Raw genomic sequence first — 15,118 nt, forward strand, 5'->3', positions numbered from 1 at the left:
TATCTTTTCCTTGTAAAAACCACTCCCTTTGATTTCTCATAAAGCTTGCCTGCGCCCTGCTCTCTCCAGCACGACGTCTACTTTAAAAGGAATCTCTTGGGGACTTGTGTATTTGCCTTGGATGCTGTCAGCATAAAAGAATTTTCTCGAACACTTCTTCATTTGGAGAAGGTGAAAGAAGAAAGTAAGAGAGGGACGCTTTCTGGAAGGACATATTTAGGCAAAGGGGAAAAAAGCACCAACTACAGGCGTCACTAGGAACTTGAGCTAGAAGCCAGCCTTTGGAGCCAAGATTTACGTCGGTCCTCTGTGTCCCTCCCCTTCTGATAGTCTCAGTACAAAGCTTAAGGTATAAGAAGCTCACAGCAAGTCTGTCCCTCTTGGGGCTGGGAAAGCTGGTTTGAATTTAGGCCAACTCTGAGAAGCCGTCCTCCTGCCAAGGCTGAGGGTGGTGGGCTTTGCCTATCAAAGCCAGGGTGGTTTTCTTTATAAAAACGCTCAGTCCCAGGACAAACTTGAGAGCAGGAATAAAGCTGGTGCTTTTCAATGGAGTCTTAAATGAAGATGAAAGAGACTAGTTATTGCTGCAAGTATGGTCATGTATGTAAGTCAGGGATCAAGCACAAAAATTGAAAGTATGCAGTTAGCTCTGGTGGCCAGTTGTTGTCTCTACTTTAGGAATCTGCTGATCCCGTGCCTTCTGTCTGCTGAGATAATGTACTGGAATACTCTGCAGAGACTTAATCAGGGATTCTTGCTTGGCAGCTAGAACACACTGCAAAGGTCATAACTGGCAAGGTGGGCCATCCTCAGGCACTTCCATTCGGGTCCAGCATCCTGACACATTTGTGTCCGTGAGCACATGGGATTAAATGGATGAACCACTGAGATTCATTGCCTCTAACATCAGATGACCAACCTTGAATTTAGCCCTATTTATTGCTAACAACTTCAGAATATTTTATTAAGTTTATTGAGTAATTTTTGTAGCTCTGGCTCTTGCTAGGGGCTTTGCGTATATTATCTCAATTATTCCCCACAGGAACTGGGGCGTTGGGTGGGATTATTTCCGGTTTGCAAGTGAGTAAATTGAGGGTAAGAGAATTTAAGTCATCTACCAGTAGGTAGCAAGTAGTAAGAAGTGGGGTTGAGATTCAACACCAGGTCTCTCGGATTCCAAAGGCCATGTACCTTGTAACACCACACTACTTTTGAAAAATAGGATCCCCCCTTTCTGATGTGCCAGCTCGATGGTCAGCCCTTGCCTCCCCTCACCCCAAGTCATGCTCTTCAGGCTGTTGAGCCAGTAAGTGACTGGTTTTAGAATAGCTGAAAGTTGTAAGTACGTTGCCACTCATTTTGATTTTAGCTGGTTGTTGAAGCTTCATTATTACCCAATTATATTTTTTAAAGGAATTTTTTAAAATACTTAAAGCTATAGGGGCACCTGGGTGGCGCAGCTGGTTAAGCATTCTACTCTTGGTTTCAGCTGAGGTCATGATCGTAGGGTCGTGAGATGGAGCCCCGCATCGGGCTCTGTGCTTAGTGGGGAGTATGCTTAAGACTCTCTTCCTATCCCTTTGCCCCCCACCCCAGCTGTTCTCTCTCTTTCTCTCTCAATTAAATAGATAAATCTTAAAAAAAAAAAAATACTTAAAGCTATAGAGCAAAATGGAAAGCACCGTGATAGATAATAAGGAGACATTGGTTTCAATGCTGATGTTACCACGACTCAAAACAAGCTATGAGACCGGGATGCAGTCTTAATTTCTATGTGGCTCAGTTTCCCTCATTTGTGAAATGAACAAGTTAAAGTGTATGCTGGTAAGGCCTGTACCTGTTCTAAAAACATGGGCCGCTATGGCTTTGTTTTTGTATTTTGATATTTTAAAGTGGCTTCAGAGTACAAATATTTCTTAGATCTTAACTGCTTAAATGCAAATTAAGAGAAGTGGATAACATTGGGGCTTTCAGGATTTTTTTTAAAAGATATTAGTTCTTTGCCCTTCCAAGTAAGGCTGCATTTTCCATTGCATTTCCCAGTCCATCACTCCTACCAAAAGAAAAGCCTGTACGTTCTTAAATAATTCATATTGCAGCTCAGATTCCTTGAGGGTCTGGCAAGCTTTAATCTTGGATAAAATGATGTAAAATATTGCCAATAGCCAACCGTGGGTTGCCAACCCAAATATAAATCCCTCCTTGTTCAATATATGAATTTATAATATAAACTGTTTTAAATTATACCTGGTACAATTGAATAGACCTCAGACACTGTTGAGCAACTTTGAAAATAAGAAATAAGATGATATTATGGTCTAATTATTGAAAAATGTGCATACTTAAACAAAATTTTACTGCATCATTTTAGACCCAATAAAGAGAAGACTGGCCACGTGAGTGACTCAGGATCATCTGTCATCAAACATGGGCTCAATCCCGAGAAGGTCTTCATGCAGGTTCATTATTTAAAGGTAAGAGCATCTAAGCGACAGAAGTCAGTTGTTACGGGGCAACACTCTTTAGGTTATACATGTAAACATGTAAACATGGCCGGGGCAAAACAAAGAGACTATCCACACTGTAATGTCCTATGACTGGGCAGGTATCTGAGGGTCCAATATTTAAAACACTTCATATCCCAAAAATGAGACATGAATCAGTTTCCCTGCCCTGTACTTCCCTTCTCTCTGCTTCATGTCGGTTTTGGAGAGCCGAATCTTAAAATTGCTGTTAGGTTCCAAGGAGAAGACAGGAGGTATAAGGAAGTATTTTACGTCGCAAAGGCTTTTCCTGCTAGCTGAGGGAGACAGCTGGGCCCCTCCTCGCTTTCGGTCCATGATGGACATTAGGCTTCATGTAAGCCGAGGAAAAACCAGATGGTGATACCATTAACAGAAGGGTTGAAAGCAAAGTAGCCATTCAGCCCAGGACAGGTCAGACAGAACATTCTCTATGTGCAGAAAGTGCTGGTGGGAAGTTAGAGTTGGCTGCGTCGTAAGCAGCTTTCTCGTGAACCCATGATAGACATCTTTTTTTTTTTTTTTCTTCCTTTCTTCTAGGGCTATTTCCTTCTCCGGTTCCTTGCCCAAAGACTTGGAGATGACACCTATTTTGCATTTTTAAGAAAATTTGTGCACACATTTCATGGGCAGTTGATTCTTTCCCAGGTAATTTATGAGTCGTCATGAGTCCATGGTATGTAATTGGAGGGAGTGTGACATGTGGGGACTAGGTTATGTGAGTATCAAAAAGTAGGGAAAAGATTTACAATTTAATGCAATAGGAAAAGTAGGGAGTTAATGAAGTGAACACAGGGAGGTGTTGTTTTGGGGAGGGTGATCTCACTATAGCTTTGGAACAGACTGTAACCCAAAGCTGTCCTGTGCACAGGGATGTGGATAGTTGCACCTTACGTGACCTTAAAAACAAAAACAACGCAATCCTGCTCTTCCCTTTACCTGGAATGATCTTTGCAAGGTTGGCTCCTTCTTATCCTTTTGTCTTAGCTTGAATACCACAATCTCAGAGTCGCCCCTGCTGAACATCTATGTACCCACCGTGTTATTCTTTGCCCTTTGCCCTTGTCATTGCCTTCATTGTCATTGCCATTATTCATAATTATATTGTCATTGGTGGATCCATTTGTTTTTTTCTATCTCCTCCATTCTGCGCATAAGCTCAACAAGGCCAGACCATGTTCTTTATCTCACCAGTACTAATATACAATCGGCACACCGTACATGCACCATATATATTCGATCAACAAATCGATTAATAACAAGATACACTGAAATATTCAGACAGCCTGGCCACCAAACTATCAGAGAGAGGCACTGTCAGCTTATACTGGTGTTGGGCCAAGCTGCACATAGCAAGAAAGTTAGCAAAGAGGGAGAGGCTCTGAAAACAGTGCTCATAACTGACAGAGAATAGAGGATGCAGCCTTAACACCGATTGGTCTGATGGGTATTCTTGATATTTGACAGTGATGCTCATGCACAGTTTTGAAGTCACAGTGTCCACTGTGTTAGCTGTGATGTATGTGCGTGTACAACCAGAACACATACAGTGGGAGTAGCGTGAGTGTAACAAGATGAGATGACTGTTCCTTGCTCCTACGTTCTTTTTTTCTTTTGGTTGGAGGGAAAGGAGGGTCTTCCTAAACATATATTTGGAAAGGCATCTTGAAAATAGGCTCAGAAATCTTATATGCTTGGTGGACCGATTAGCCCAAACTCCCACTGCCTAAAACCACTGCGCACTGAGATACTGCAGTGTTAAATGAGCATGTTGCCCGTCCTGTGACTTCTGAGGTGCTGATGTCAACTTCCCGTGGAATGCTTAGTGCCTCCTCTACCAGGTCACTCAGGTTTTCTTTTATCTTTTCTGAACAACAGCTTTATTGGTTTTTCATGACAGCTTTATTGAGATATACCATATATATTCATATACCATGTACCATATGTATATTCATATACCATAAATTTCACCCTTTTAAAGGGTACAAATCAGTGGTTTCAGTATATGCACGAGGTTGTGCAACCCTCACCACTCTGCCATTTTCAGAATATTTTCATCAGCCTCACAAGGAGCCTCATACCCATTAGCCATCACCGCCCCACTTCCCCCGAACTCCAGCGCCAGGCAACCACTAACCTACCGTCTGTCTCGGTGGATTTGCCTCTTCTGGGTGTTCCACATAAATGGAGTCATAGAATACGTGGCCTTCCGTGCTGGATTCTCTCATGTAGCGCAGTGTTCTAGGTTCATGTGGTAGCACGGAGCAGCACTTCATTCCTTTCTTTATGTCAAGTTTTACTTTTTAAACTTTGGTAAAACATAAAAAAATTTACCTTTTTAACCACTGTAAAATGTATAGGTCAGCACATTGAGTACATTCACATTGTTGTGCAACTATCAGCACCAGGCATCTCTAGCATGTTTTAATCTTCCCAAATTGAGACTTGGATCCATTAAACAATAACTCCACCTTGTTTCCTTCTCCCCTGGCCCCTGGCAACCGTCACTCCAGTTTCTGTCTCTAGGAGTTTGACTGCTCTAGATACCTCATATAAGTGGAATCGTACAATATTTGTCCTTTTGTGACTGGCTTATTTCACCAAACGTAATGTCTTCAAGGTTCATCCATGATGCAGCACGTGTCAGAATTGCCTTCCTTTTTAAGACTAAATATTCCAGTCTTCTCTGCACTGGGAACAGCTCTCCTGCCACAGGCCCTCATCCCCTAAAAATGTCCGCCTGTGCAAAGTTCGTCTCCACCCCCTTCTTGGTCAGGAGCACCTCTTAGCTGTTGAGCTGATCACTGTCTGCAATGGCGCTAAAACCACCAGGGACACTGACAGATGAGAACCTCCGCTGCCTGGCAGCCCCACGTCCCCTGACCTCACTTATTTCCAGCCGCAGCTTCCGAACCAGTGCCATTTCAAGGGACATGCGCACAGCAGCCAAGTTCATTGGGGCTGGGGCTGCCACGGTAGGGGTGGCTGGCTCTGGGGCTGGAATTGGGACTGTGTTTGGGAGCCTCATCATTGGTTATGCCCGGAATCCCTCTCTGAAGCAACAGTTCTTCTCCTACGCCATTCTGGGCTTTGCCCTCTCGGAAGCCATGGGGCTCTTTTGCCTGATGGTGGCCTTTCTCATCCTCTTGGCCATGTGAAGGAGCCGTCTCCACCTCCCAAAGGTCTTTCTCCCGTGTCTTGTCTGCCCTGTATGTTCCTTTTCCTATACCTCCCCAAGCAGCCTGGGGAAAGTGGCTGGCTCAGGGTTTGACAGAGGGAAGATAAATAAATACTGTATTAATAAGAAAAGAAAGACTGAATATTTCATTGTCTGTATATGCCATATTTTGTTTATCCATTCATCCGTTGATGGATGCTTGGGTTATTTACGCATTCTGGCTCTTGTTGATAATGCTGCTATGAATATTAGTGTACAAATACCTGTATGAGTTCCTGCCTTCCTGTCTTTTAATTATATTTGAGGAACTGCCATACTGTTTTCCACAGTGGCTGTACCATTTCACATTCTCACCAGCAGTGCACAAGTGTTCCTATTTCTTCACATCCTTACCAACAGTTGTTCTGTTTTTTAAATAATAACCATCCTAGTGGGTGTGAAGTGGTATCTCACTGTGGTTTTAATTTGCATTTCTCTGATAGTTAATGATGTGGAGCATTTTTTTTAAGTAGGCTCCACACTCAACTCTTGAACTCATGACCCTGAGATCAAAGAGATGCATGTTCTACCGACCTACCGAGCCAGCCGGGTGCCCGGATGTTGAGCAGTTCTTCATGTGCTTATTGGCTCTTTCCTTTTTTATATCTTCTTTGGAGAAATGTCCATTTAGATTCTTTGCCAATTTTTTAATTGGGTTGTCTTTTATTTTTGAGTTGTAGGAGTACTTTATATATTCCAGATTCAGGTCCCTTATCAAATATATGATTTGCAAATATTTTTTCTCATTTTATGGGTTATCTTTTCACTTTCTTGATAATGTCCTTTGTAGCACAAAAGTTTTTAGTTTTGATAAAGTTCAATTTATCTTTATCTTTGGTTGCTTATATATTAGCTATCATATGTAAGAAACCATTGCCTAATTGAAAGTTATGAAGATTTACTCCTGTTTTCTTCTAAGTGTTTTATAGCTTTAGCTCTTACATTTAGGTCTCTTATCCATTTGAGTTAATTTTTGTATATGGTGTGAGGTAGGGAATCTAACTCCATCCTTTTGCATGTGAATATTTAGTTGTCTTGTGACCATTTGTTGAAAGATTATTCTTTCCCTCCATTGAATTGTCTTGGCATCCTTGTTGAAAATCCGTTGACCTTAAATGTAAGAGTTTATTTCTGGACTATTAATTCTATTCCGTCAATCTCTATTTCTGCAAGTACCACAGTAAGTTTAGAAATTATTGCTTTTCAACTGAGACATACTTATTGTAAAAAAAAAAAAAAATTCCAGCAATTTGTAAAAGTACAAAGAAAATGTGAAATACTATTTAAAATCCCGCCACCTATAAATACCCATAATTAATATTAGGTGAACTTCATTCCAGAAATTACACTATTCTCTCTTTTTTTGTATGTTACATGATATGTATACATTCATGATATGTATGTATATGTGTACACACATATAAAGATACAAAGGTATATGTAGAAGTAATTTTATAAAGGTAGGATTATATGTGCTTTTTCATTAAGTGTTTTCAATTTTATTTTACTTGAATTTAACAAATGAAAAAGAAACTAAAGTGAATGCAAAGAACTTTCCTGAACTTTGGATAAATATAAGAGAGATCATTTCCTAAAAGATTCTTCCATAGTCAAGAAGGATGATTACAAAAAAAATCTTTGAGGTTGAAATTGTTATTTTTTTCCTCTTTAGCTATTTATTCCATTTTTAGAAAGCGTCAGTTTATTCACTTCTGTAAAAGCTGAGGAAATTAGCAGTTATGTACTTCTACTTTTCCCTCAATTCAAAATTTTTCATAATTAAATATTTTTATAGAGTCAAGCTTTATATCATTTGTTATATGTGCTATAACCATACTTTTCATAGTTTTATAGTCTTAGCTCTAGATTTAAAGGACTTCAGTTTCACCACCAGTCACTTTGCCATGCTTTTATATTCATGAATGCCTTATTTTGATTCCATTTTTTGTTGGCTGAATTTTGTTATCAAATTGATGTTTAAGTTGCAGACTCACTGCTTCTGTGATTTTTGAGTTCTTATGTGCTTGAGAATGTTTGTTGCCTTTATATTTGAATCACAAACTGGCTGGATATAGTATTCTCCAGTCACATTTTCATTTTCTCAGAACTTTGTGGCTATTGCTTAACTGCCTTCTGATTAATAATGTAGAAACTTTTTTTTAAGATTGTATATATTTATTTGAAAGAGGGAGAGAGAAAAAGAGAGAGAGAGGGTGGGGGAGGGAGGATAAGAGGGAGAGGGGCAAGCAGACTCCATGCCTAACATGGAGCCCAACTTGGCGCTCGATCTCAAGACCCTGAGATCATGACCTGAGCCAAAATCAAGAGTCAGCCGCTTAAGGGACTCAGCCACCAGGTGCCCTGCTGTGGAAACTTTTGAAGTCAGCCTACTTTTTCCTCTTTATGCCACTCAGATGACAGAAGAATTCTTTCTTTATCTTTGACATTTAGTAATTGACTCAGAAAATAGCTTGGTGTTATGAGTCTGCATCAGTTTTATTTTTCCTGCGAAGGAGTGTGCACTTCCAGTCTTACCTTCTGTCCTTCCTTCTTTCAGCGAAATTGTCTTAATTGTATGTTTGAACACATTCAGGTTTTTCTCCCTTGCGGGGTTCTGGATTTCAAGGTTGCCAATTATCCTTGTGTTATATCATCTTTGTCCTCCATACCTTTCATTTTCTAATTGCTTTCATCTTTTTCTTCTTCATGGCATGTGTTTATCTCAAGTGACATTATTTTTATTATTAATGTTATAACATTATTATTAATTTTTTCTTTAATGTCTACATTTTTCTTACTTTTTTGTGTTATTAATTGTCATGTACTGGTGTTATTTTGGTCCTTAATTTATTTTTTATTTTTTATTTTTATTTTTTTTTAAAGATTTATTTATTTATTTGACAGAGAGAGACACAGTGAGAGAGGGAACACAAGCAGGGGGAGTGGGAGAGGGAGAAGCAGGCTTCCCGCTGAGCAGGGAGCCTGATGCAGGGCTCGATCCCAGGACCCTGTGATCATGACCTGAGCCAAAGGCAGATGCTTAACGACTGAGCCACCCAGGTGCCTCTGTTTTGGTCCTTAATTTATTTCCTTTGCTTTGAAATCTCTCTTTTCATCTCATTTTGTTGTTTTATCATCTTGTTTCTGAGCTTTCATTTTACTGACTTTATGTTCTTATTATGATCTTTTGTTAATTTGTTTTATAGTGTAAAACATTCATAGAGAATTTTCTTCTGTTCCTTGCATTATGTTTTCTTCAAGACTGGATTCTTTGTCTTTTATCCTATGTTTCTTAGTTCTGCTCTCTCTTTATGTGGGTTTTGTTACATTAATTTGCATAGTTGCCATACTTTTCTTCTTGCTCATTCTCAGCATGCGTAGCCCTGTCCTGACCTATTATTTATTCTCATATGTATTGGAACATTATTCTTGATTTCTTTCCCAACTTGTCGGAGACATGTTTTCTTTCCCTCTGAGCTACAGTTTGAAGCTTGGATGTTCTGCATGGTGGAGCTTGAGGGGAAGAGCTCCACTGGGGCTGCATACAGCTTTTGTTGCAAGAATTTGGCTTCACGAACTCTTAAAATTATTTTAAATGTTCCAGCCAAGATTCTCTTTACCTGATTTGGGTGCATCTTTTTCCCCACTGCAGGTACTCTCTCAATCCATATTGTTCCTGCAGTTCAGTGTGGAGCTCTAGAAGCTCTACAGTTCATCAAAAAGCATCTTAGTTGTTTATTTCCCAGCTTTTGCTCATCTCTCTCCAGTAAACATTTCTAGTCCCTTAATGGTCAAAAAAAAAGAAAAAGAAAAAGAAAAAAGAAAGAAAGGAGGAAAGATAAAGATATTCCTGTTTCTTTCCAAATGTGTGGGTATTTGTGAGAATTTGCAGGGTTTGGGCAATTCACCAGTCCCACTACTGCTAAGCATGAGGTTGGGGGTGGTGCAGAGTGAGGGCTGGAGGCTCTGTTGGAATCTTATGTCTCTTTCCTTAGTTGTCTCCTTTTGAAGTTTATGCCACGAGGCCGTCCTTCTTTCCTTATTTGGATGCCTCTGGTGACATTTCTGCCCCCTCCTTTTTTTTTTAGTGGATTGGGTTTTTGTTTATATTGCTTGTTAGTGATGAGGAGGGCTGTGATCTAGTTTCTTTGCTCAGAAGTCCTTCAATTTCTTCTTTTTCCAGTTTGCTTCTTAATCTTTTCCCTTGTGAACACCCCACCCACCCAACATTTTGGTTTATCACCGTCCCAGTCCCCACTGCAGGTTAACAATGACTTCTTCCCAGACAATTCACGTCTCAGTTCTTATCTTGCCGACGTGGTCCTTGCTGAAATTATTTGGTTATTTATTTTGCCTCTCCTGCCCAACCCCCATGACCATGGTAATTATTCATAAAACATCTGAAAGAAATCACTAAATCTGTGCAATTATCAAGCCATTGCCAGTTTATCCCATAGAATCTATGTGTACCTGCTTTTTATTGAATATTTTTACCAGGACTAAAAAAATAATTACCAAATTAGCCATGTGCCCAAAATCAGCGTAGTTTTTTTTTTTAAATCATGCTTAATTTAATGTTGTTAGGTGTTGATGAAAATAACCTCTCTGGGACTGACCTGATTCACATATAGAATATTAGGAGAGGAGGAAATGAAAAAATTTTCTCAAGGAATGTATTTTTTGATTGGGGTGAAGGCTTGTAATAATTTCCAAGGATCCAGATAAAATTTTATCCTAGCCCACTGTCAGAACAGCAGGAGGCCTTTTTTGTTTTGTTTTTGTTTTTGTTTTTTGGGGTTTTTTTAATTGTCTTGTGTCCCTTTGGTTTTAATCTTTTTTCAGACATACTGTAGAGGTGAAAAACTGAGACTCTGGCATTTGATGCTAGCCAACTTTGTCTGTGATCCTAGAATCAGCCTTGAAGGAAAGCCCTCCTTGTCCAGTTAAGATTTGTAAATTGCCTTTACAAAATTGCCAACATGCTGAAGGGAAGAGGAAAGATGGATGAAAGAACTGAAAAGAGGTGGTGAGGGAAGGAATAATCTTAGGAAGCATTTTTCTTTTTATGTTCTCCTGTTGTGGAGAGTGGGGAAAAGCTTCTATCATGAGTCCACTCCAGGGGTGTATGCCAGTTTACAAAAAGAACCAGGAAAACTAGCATGTCATGGTTAATGATTAGGTCATGAAAGGAGTAAGAAGGGCCAGCCAGTAGGGTTGAATCCACTAATAGCTGGTATAGCATTGGGGCCAAGACTCTCTTTGGATTGGATGGAGTCTAGACAGAACATCTAGAACCGTGAATGGGCATTCACATAGCCCATGGGAATACAGGCACCATGACTTAGAGATGCTTGAGGTGGTGGGGTTTTGTAATCCATTGTGATTCTTTAGACCTGTTGTCCCCAGCATTGGTTGAGAGCCTCCAGCGAGCTGCTGGGTGGCCTCCAGATCTCAGCCCTAAGGCAGGAGAGGCAGATGACCACCTACCAGGAGGCAGAACAAGGTTTCTTAAAAATGAAGCAAGGTTTCTTGGGGACCTCCTGTACTTATCCTATATTGACACAAAATTCTGGAACATTGTGCTCTGCATTTCTGTAAAGAAAGATCCAATTGTAATTGGAAAATGCAAAAGGGCAGAATTAAGGCTAACTCTGAATTTCCTGCTTCTCCTGCAATTCAGTTCTCCCCCTTGTCATTGAGTTAATGTCATCCCCCCCCCATAATTGAGCATAAATTACTGGACAAATATGGGATAAGTTGATATGGACTCTAAGGAGATAATGAAGCAAATTTAGTAAGAAATTATCAGTACAGCACTCAGATTTTTAAGAAGCAAAAATACTGTCAGTAAGCCAATGAAATATTTGCACAGTAATCAATATATCAGATTGTGATAAATCAATTTCTAATTTAACCTTTTAACAAAATGATTGTTAAAATTATAAAAATAATGACTTTAAGAACCTCAAACAAAAATAATTCTTCACATTCTAGATATTACTCATTTCCTTTTTTTCTCCATATACCCACTGCAGGTCCAAATGTGAGACATTCGATTTGGAGTTGTCCCTTTCCATTATGACTACATGATCCATGTTCTTCATATTAGTTTTGTACTCTTTGTATCATTTATTGTAGGTGAAGCAGCAGTAGACAAATAATGACTTAGAAGGAGAACAGAGGTTAGGAGAAATAAATCTTTCATTAGTACTCCTAATAGGGAGACTTGGCCTCTGGAAGAAATGGCCCTAGCCACCTGTAAGCACACAGGGACGGTGGCTCTGCTCAGTGCCATGATGGAGAGAGAACACCTCATCATACAAATTTTTCGCAGATTTCCATTCCTCTCTAATTCCATCTGTTTGTAATACAGAGGTCGGTGCTGCTTCCATCTCACACTGTGTCTTAAATGGATCTCATCAGAGCCCTGTGCTGACCCTGGATCTGCAGACTTGATTCTTGGGGGTGGGGCGGAGGGTGTGGCTTCTTTCTGCAGGAATTCTGGTTTGGTAGCATCCTGTTTGGTCATCTGGGCTTACACAGAGGCCCCTCTTTAAAGGACCCGTTTTAAACGATTATTTTCAACTTATTAAAATAAAAACTTCAAGTGTAGATCTTATTGATTGTTCAATATCAAGTCCAGAAAGTTAAATATTGTTCTTCTCTGTCTCATGTTCTGTATTGATCCAAAATGTATCTTCTTAAACCCTTCAGATAACTTAGGGTTACCACTAGCCTTGGGTCACTTAGCAAATAAAAATGCACAGCTCCCACTTAAATTCAAATTTCAGATAAACAACAAATAATTTCTTAGTGTAAGTATGCCCCCAATTTAACTGGGCGTCCTGTATTTTATCTGACAAATCTGGTTGAGACCAAATCAAGATTCTAGAATTTATGGGCTGAAAAGATTAGTCACAGTACTCAAGGTGCAAATTAAATATAAATGTAATCTTGAGCATTCATATGTGAATTTTTTTAGGCCTATGGTATTGTGGTTATATTTTTAAAGAGTCCTTATCTTTTAGAGTTATTTACTGAAGCATTGATTGATGGTGTTATATAACATTTGGGATTCACTTCTGAATAATATAGGAGGCAGCTAAGAGGTTAGGACGGATTGGCTGTGGGTTGATGGGTACATAAAGGTTAATTAGACTCTTCTCTACTTTTGAATGTATTTGAAATTTTCCACAGTACAGGAAAAAATAGATGTGTCTAAGTTATGTGTTTAGGTTGAAAAAAATCTATTGTTGAAAGATCCAAAATGTGAAGCAATAGGAGATTGCACAGTGTCACTAGAAGTAGCTTCAGACTGAGGCGGGGGCCCACGAGCCATTTTGTAATTGTGACATCTTTGTTCCTCCACTGGGATATTAATTGTCTTGATCTTTGTCTTGATCTTTTGTTGGTTGTTTTTGTTTTATATATATATATGTGTGTATATATATATGTATACATATATATATATATATTTTTTTTTTTTTTTTTTAAAGTAATCTCTATACCCAGTGTGGGCCTCAAACTCACAACCCTGAGATCAAGGCTCGCATGCTCTACTGACTGAGCCCCTAGGCGCCTCTGTCTTTATCTTTCCATAGAACAATGCAAGAATGTTGCAAGTTAGTTCCTAGCCTCTTGTTGGAGTTGAGAGTGTTCAGGTGTCACAGGATCTCTAGGGAAAGCTGGAGAGGAGGAAAACGTGGTTAAGTAGAGAGGGGATAGTGCTTTATGCTATGGTCAGCCTTTTGAAAATAGTTAAACATGAAATAAACTGTTGGGTTAGGTCAAAATAACAAACAGTACATTTTTCAATTTGCGGTTTTTACAAAAAAAATCTCTTTAACTGATTGGATTGAAGCCCTGGTAAATTAATAAATATAGAGTATATAGTCTAATAAGTCAACACAGACCTAGCTTCCCTAGCAGGTGAGCTGTCAGCAGCTGGGAGCACTCGGGCTCTGGCACGATTCTGGACAGTGTTATTTATTGATGGACATCTTTAATGGTTTGCTTTTTTCTTCTTCCAGGATTTCCTTCAAATGCTGTTGGAGAATATCCCAGAAGAAAAAAGGTGAGGACCGATTTAGGAATTAAGAGCCCGGTTTTACTTTTAATGTTAAAAATGACCCTGCCATTGTTTGGCTTGTTGGAATCTAGAAAGTTCAATCTTCGTCTCTTTTTTTTTTTTTTTTTTTATTCTTATGTTAATCCCCATACATTACATCATTAGTTTTAGATGAAGTGTTCCATGATTCATTGTTTGTGCACAACACCCAGTGCTCCATGCAGAATGTGCCCTCCTCAATACCCACCACCAGGCTAACCCATCCTCCCACCCCCCTCCCCTCCAGAACCCTCAGTTTGTTTTTCAGAGTCTATCGTCTCTCATGGTTCGTCTACCCCTCCGATTTCCCCCGCTTCATTCTTCCCCTCCCGCTACCTTCTTCTTCTTCTTTTTTTTTTTCTTAACATATATTGCATTATTTGTTTCAGAGGTACAGATCTGAGATTCAACAGTCTTGCACAATTCACAGCGCTTACCAGAGCACACACCCTCCCCAGTGTCCATCACCAGTCACCCCATACCTCCCACCACACCCCCCCACTCCAACAACACTCAGTTTGTTTCCTGCGATTAAGAATTCCTCATATCAGTGAGATCATATGATACATGTCTTTCTCTGTTTGACTTATTTCACTCAACATAATACCCTCCAGTTCCATCCACGTGGTTGCAAATGGCAAGATCTCATTCCTTTTGATGGCTGCATAATATTCCATTGTATATATATACCACCTCTTCTTTATCCATTCATCTGTCGATGGACATCTTGATTCTTTCCACAGTTTGGCTATTGTGGACATTGCTGCTATAAACATCGGGTTGCACGTAGCCCTTCGGATCCCTACTTTTGTATCTTTGGGGTAAATACCCAGTAGTGCAATTGCTGGATCATATGGTAGCTCTATTTGCAACTTTTTGAGGAACCTCCATACTGTTTTCCAGAGTGGTTGCACCAGCTTGCATTCCCACCAACAGTGTAGGAGGGTTCCCCTTTCTCCGCATCCCCGCCAACATCTGTCGTTTCCTGACTTGTTCATTTTAGCCATTCTGACTGGTGTGAGGTGGTATCTCATTGAGGTTTTGATTTGGATTTCCCTTATGCTGAGCGATATTGAGCACTTTTTCATGTGTCTGTTGGCCATTTGGATGTCTTCTTTGGAAAGAGTTCTGTTCATGTCTTCTGCCCATTTCTTGATTGGATTCTTTGTTCTTTGGGTGTTGAGTTTGATGAGTTCTTTATAGATTTTGGATACTAGCCCTTTAGCTGATATGTCATTTGCAAATATCTTCTCCCATTCTGTCGGTTGTCTT

The 15,118-nt window shown here is 39.7% G+C and overlaps 2 protein-coding genes across 10 annotated transcripts in view; both read left to right on the forward strand.

Moving 5' to 3' along the window:
* The window catches only part of AOPEP (aminopeptidase O (putative)), a 355,797-nt gene that overhangs the window by 223,102 nt on the left and 117,577 nt on the right, over window positions 1–15,118 (forward strand). For all 9 annotated transcript variants that reach the window (XR_004682777.1, XR_004682778.1, XM_035024441.1 and 6 more), the window contains 3 exons: window positions 2,372–2,474; window positions 3,063–3,170; window positions 13,770–13,813. Coding sequence is in view for 7 of the 9 variants with exons in the window: in XM_035024441.1 (XP_034880332.1) it covers window positions 2,372–2,474; window positions 3,063–3,170; window positions 13,770–13,813 (255 nt within the window). In the remaining 2 variants the exon portion in view is untranslated. The remainder of the gene's footprint in view (window positions 1–2,371; window positions 2,475–3,062; window positions 3,171–13,769; window positions 13,814–15,118) is intronic.
* On the forward strand, window positions 4,627–5,842 carry LOC118023337 (ATP synthase F(0) complex subunit C2, mitochondrial-like). The gene is given in 1 exon segment (XM_035024450.1): window positions 4,627–5,842. A coding segment is annotated over 1 exon segment (549 nt). The 5' UTR covers window positions 4,627–5,131; the 3' UTR covers window positions 5,681–5,842.

This window comes from Mirounga leonina, unplaced genomic scaffold, assembly GCF_011800145.1.
Source record: "Mirounga leonina isolate KUSES-001 unplaced genomic scaffold, KU_Mleo_1.0 Mir_179, whole genome shotgun sequence".
Lineage (NCBI taxonomy): Eukaryota > Metazoa > Chordata > Mammalia > Carnivora > Phocidae > Mirounga > Mirounga leonina.